This window comes from Octopus bimaculoides, chromosome 7 (genome assembly GCF_001194135.2).
Source record: "Octopus bimaculoides isolate UCB-OBI-ISO-001 chromosome 7, ASM119413v2, whole genome shotgun sequence".
Lineage (NCBI taxonomy): Eukaryota > Metazoa > Mollusca > Cephalopoda > Octopoda > Octopodidae > Octopus > Octopus bimaculoides.
The window spans coordinates 77,450,352-77,455,920 of record NC_068987.1 but is presented as its reverse complement, the minus strand read 5'-3'; the positions used below and the strand labels follow the sequence as shown (position 1 = coordinate 77,455,920).

General features: G+C 38.4%; 1 protein-coding gene across 1 annotated transcript in view; it reads left to right on the top strand.

Annotated features, from left to right (window-relative positions):
• Positions 1-136: 136 nt before the first annotated feature.
• LOC106872894 (uncharacterized) overlaps positions 137-5,569 on the top strand; it is a 7,403-nt gene continuing 1,970 nt past the window's right edge. The window contains exon 1 of the mRNA XM_014920066.1: positions 137-318. Within this exon, the coding sequence (XP_014775552.1) occupies positions 137-318 (182 nt within the window). The remainder of the gene's footprint in view (positions 319-5,569) is intronic.

Below are 5,569 nucleotides of genomic sequence, written 5' to 3'. Positions count from 1 at the left end.
TATATATATATATATATATTGGTGGGTGTTGACGATTTTTTATGTCCTCTTTTATTTCAGGAACAGTCTGGTGTATTGGTGAACGGTCAACGGCGCTGGAGAGCATAAAGATTAAGGTTTGCAGTTGAGTAAAAACATGGAGGACTGGAAACCATCTGAATATTGGAAGAAGGTTATCTGTTTCATGATGATTCGCTCCGGCTGTCAAAATGTCGACATCATGACTGCTGTTGAATGCTCTGTGAACACAACAAAAGCTGTAAGACGTGATATGAGCAGCCTGAAAAACCGAGTTACCCAAACGATGATGGCCTTTTAGTATGTCTCCAGTGAGGGTGACGTCATGTCACCCAACATCTTTGAACAGGGCCTTGGACTCATTTCAGACGACTATGTGAAACTGCCGGAGACTGCGGTTAAACTCCGGCTGGAGAGGATTGCTACGCGAAGGCCATATGCATGGTAGTAGGATTCGGACTCTTTCTCGGAAAAGAATCGGAAGTGCTTGTTGGAGAATTTCTACGAGTTCACAAGCTCCAATTTCTGGTCTCTTAATTCCTCTGATTGTAATCTCATGGATTACTATGTGTCGGTCGAACTGGTGTCCAAGATCAAGGGGGTGTTTGAAGATCTCCTCGAGGCCACAGTAAGGAACGCTTGCACTATGTTCTGGAGCCGTGTTGAAGCCATGGCGGAAACTGAGAGCAGATACTCTGAGTAAACTGCTATCTCCTAGCCATAAGCTATATGATACTTAGCCGAATACCCTTTCCCTATACATACATATGTAGACAGATACGAACACACACACACACACACACACACACACACACACACACACACACGCACACACACACACACACACACGCGCACACACACACATGTATTTGTATATTCCTGTGGAGACTCATTGCTTAGTGGTTAGAATGGTGTTGCACTCCTTATTTTTGTAGTCCTATAACAGATATATTATAACTTCTCTGATTCACAAAAATCCTATATTCTTATTGCTGCGGTAAATATACATTTTTCAATGTCAGAATTTCGGTGGCGCATTCTCGTATTCTAAATGTAGTCATTATTCTTGCTTTCTGTTTAATCTTGCTAATTCCCTTAGCATTCCGTTGGGAGTATCATAACTATATTTTATGCCTAGAATAGTTTGAGCATTGATACACAACTATTTTATTTTTGTCATTTTGTTCTGGCTTAAGTATCACTCAAATGCATCTATGATATTCCTTCCTAAACTGTTCTTTCATTCCTGTGTTTTGCACACCGTCTACTACATTAATTTCCAGGTATTTCTAAGACTGTTTGGTCTAATTCTCTTATCGTTACTTTCTTCAATTTTTTTTTATCCTACATTGTTCTATTCTTCTTTATTTTCATTAATTTTTCTCGTTTTCAAGATTGCTTTTGAGCATTTTTCTAAATCGAATTTCATGTCAATTCCTCAGCCGAATCCGAATAAATTCTGTAACAATGTTTCCAGTTGTTTATCATTCACAGGATACAACTTGCTATTGTTCATTTACAAAAGATTGTTTATTGTCCTCCTACAACATTTGTATATCCGAGTCCAGACTAATTTAACGTGTTAAATATATTAGCACCAAGCAGGAAAATAATGGCGAGAGGGAATTCACTTGAAACATTCCTTTTCTAATACAGGTAAGATTTGTTTTGATAGTTCTTTCTTTTATACGAATCTTCAGAACTGTTTGTTATTTATTTACGGCACGTTTAATGTAGTTGTTTGTTTCTGGTGTTACCTTACTCATTGCTAATGTTTCCAAAATCTACGTGTAGGAACACTGTCAAAAGATTTCTCGTAATCAATTTACGTCATTCTTAGGTACTTTACTCCCTTTCTACGAACTTCTTTCATGGCTTTATTGATTGGCAATCGATCTTTACTTCCATACAAGCCTTTGCAACACAACTTTAGTTATTTCGAAAGTTGCTTTGTTTTTGTTTCTGCTTGTGTTTCTATGTAATCATTTACCCACCCCACCCTCTCTATTATTACATTTCAAGCTTTGTAATCTGTAAGAAGGTGGACTAGAGACTTGCGAGCGGAGAGTTGATCGAAAATAGTTAATCGAAACAATTTTTCGAAAACTGTAAACCTTAAGAACAACTGATCAAAATAACAACTACTAGAATCAATGATTATGAGTCTGTTGTTCTTAGGATTTGCTGTTTTGTTAGTCTTAATGACTAAAATGTTTTTTTTTCCCTTTAGTGAACCAATCAGGTGTTGTTCCCAATTCTGTCATTATTTCGTTAAACATCTCTCGTAACACATTATGCATCTGGCCCCGTTTAATACTCAAACCATAATTTTAGTATCTTATCATTTCCTGGTGCTTTCCAGTTGGTCGTCTTTTGTAGCGTTTGAGATGCTTCTTGTGATGAAAATAATCTCTCACAATTGTTCAGTTGCTGTGTTCTTTATTTTGAACAATCTCGCCGACACTTATTCCTTAGCTGATCTGGCAGAATCGTTAGCGCGTTGGACATATGCTCAGTGACATTTATTCTGGTTCTTTACGCCCCTCCAAAGTTAACTTTGCCTTTCATCCTTCCGGAGTGGATAAAATAAAGTACCAGTGAAGTACTAGGGTCAATGTAATCATGTTCTCTCTCTCCGAAACTGCAGGCCTTATACCGAAATTTGAAAAAGAAGACAAGTTGCCAGAAGCTCCAGCGTGTCAGATAAAATGCTTAGCGGCATTTCTCTCAACTTTTTACGTTCCACACTGAGGGTAACTTTGCTTTTCATCTTTTCGGGGTTGATGAAATAAAGTAATACCAGTCGATGTAAATGACCCGCCCTTTCCTTTAAAGTTGCTAGGCTTGTATCAAAATTTGAAGCCCTCATCATCATCGTTATTATTATTATTATTATTATTATTATTATTATTATTGAGTGAGAGAGCGGTGCATGCCATCAAAGTGTCACTGGCGTAAAATATACAAAGCCCAGTATACCCATCATAACTACCCGTCTCCTAAGGGTACATCAGACACATGCATCACAACCATATGTATGCGACAAGATGATCTCATATCAAGATAAACAGCGCATAACCACGCAGGTGGGGCCCAGTTAGAGTTTTCTTCAAGTCGAGTAGCCCATCCCGCTCAAAAGGTCCCCGAATAAGGGTTGTTTGAGGATGATGAATAAAACACCCATGTTTCCAGAGGCAAATTATTAAAATCCCAAAGAATACCTATCAACACATGGCTATGATGTTCCCCCACTACTTCTGCTCGTGATCAGAGATGCACATATCGTCAGCCACCAAGGGACATGCTCAACTGGTTAAGGTCAAACAACTGACAAGCAAATCTGTGGTATTAAGCAGAATATTTGCTGTAGCCCATCTTTTATACCAAGACAAAACAATGTACATGATAACACTTCCAATCAGAAGCCATGAGAGTCACTGCCTGGTACTGCATCAGGGCAATTTATTATTATTATTTTGTTTTTTTCTTCTTTCTTCAAATTTTCTTCCATTTCTCGCTGAGTGTTTTCCGCACACCTAAAGCAGAGAAACCCATTGTATGCATTCCCAGTTTACACACGCAAATTCACAGTTAAAATATGTATTTAAAAATAAATAACTAAATAAATAAATAAATTCATGAATGTTATTATTATTATTATTATTATTATTATTATTATTATTATTATTATTATTATTATTATTATTTGATAGGTTCAGGCAAATTTCAACAGCATTACCTTCTACACATCCGTGTTACTGCTGCGTCTGCAACTTTGTGTGCTCTTTTTTTGTCGTTTGGGGTGGGGGGAGTGCAAACTCTTTCCGGTACTGTATTGCATCCGTTTGTTTTGTTATGAGGCTTAGTTAGTCTTTTGTTGTATTAATGTTTGTATTGTGTGTTATGTGTGTAAGGCGAGCTGTGTTCTTGTGTAGGGTATCCGGCCTGTAGAGTACATGCTGTGAGGGCTGTTTATTTTATTGGATATTTCCTGTATAGAGTGTCTTGTGTGTTGCGGATTGTTTTGTTTGAGTTGTACTATGGAATGGACAGTGTCTTGCGTAGGATGTGGGTTGTTTTTAGCAGGGCTATTTTTTGAATAGTGTGTAGTGTTGAGGGTTCAAATCATCATCATCACCATTGTCATCGCCATCATCATCATCATCATCATCATCATCATCATCCTCATCGTCATCATAATCGTCATCATCATAATCGTCATCATCATCATCATCGTCGTCATCATCACCATCATCACCCTCGTCGTCGTCGTCATCATCATTATCATCATTATCGTCATCGTCATCATTATGATCGTCATCGTCATCATCGTCATCATCGTCGTCATCATCATCACCGTCGTCATCATCACCATCATCATCATCGTCGTCGTCATCGTCGTCGTCGTCGTCGTCGTCGTCGTCATTGTGGTCATCGTCATCGTAATCGTCATCGTCATCATCATCATCGTCGTCGTCATCATCATCGTCATCATTGTCGTCGTCATCACTGTCGTCGTCGTCGTAGTCATCATGATCATCGTCACCATCATCATCGTCACCATCATCATCATCATCATCACCATCATCACCATCATCATCATCACCGTCACCACCATCATCATCATCATCATCATCATCATCGTCATCATCGTCATCGTCATCATCATCATCATCGTCATCATCGTCATCGTCATCATCATCATCATCATCATCATCATCATCATCATCATCATCATCATCATCATCATCACGATGTTCATTTCAGTAATTTCATCGCCATAGCTTAATTTCCACTCCACACCACAGCAACAGCTCTGCCTTTACCCCTCCAGTACACCTCAGTGTTTTCCTTTATTCGTTTCTAATTTTTCTCTCATAATCAACTTACTTCGCCTTTTGTTTACACAAATGCCCAGACTCCTGTTTCTGTTGCTCTCCTTTCATTACCATCGTCCTTGTTGTGTTCTAGTTTTTCTTGTTGTTGCTGTTATTACCTTCTACACACTGTCGTTATTGTTATAATTGTCGTTTTTTGTTTTGTTATTGTTATTTTTGTTATCAACGTCATTATTGTTTACTCTGGTCCTTGTTATTATTATTATTATTGCTGTTTTGATTCCTATTCGTGCGATTCTTATTGTTGTTGTTGTTGTCGATATGTTGTTCTTATTGTTAATATTTTCATTGTTGTTGTTAACATCATTATTATCGTCATCGTCATTGTTGTTGTTGTTGTTGTTGTTGTGTTAATTAATTTATTTATTTTACATCCACAGAATATGAAATAAGCCAGCACGGAAGCAAAATGATAGAAAGGTTTTAGTTCCTTCATTCGCCACTCCGCCTCCAGACCTAACAAATCAAGCATGATGAAGGTGGCGTCGATGGTGGGTGGCCCTTTTTAGTTTTCTTAAAAAGTCATGATAGCATTGGCAGATGATAATGGTAATGATGGTGCCGGTGTTGGCGGTGGCAGTGGTGATGGTAATGGTGACGGAGGGGGTGGGGGTGGGTGGTTTTAGTGGTAGTGGTTTTTTTTACCGATAGGC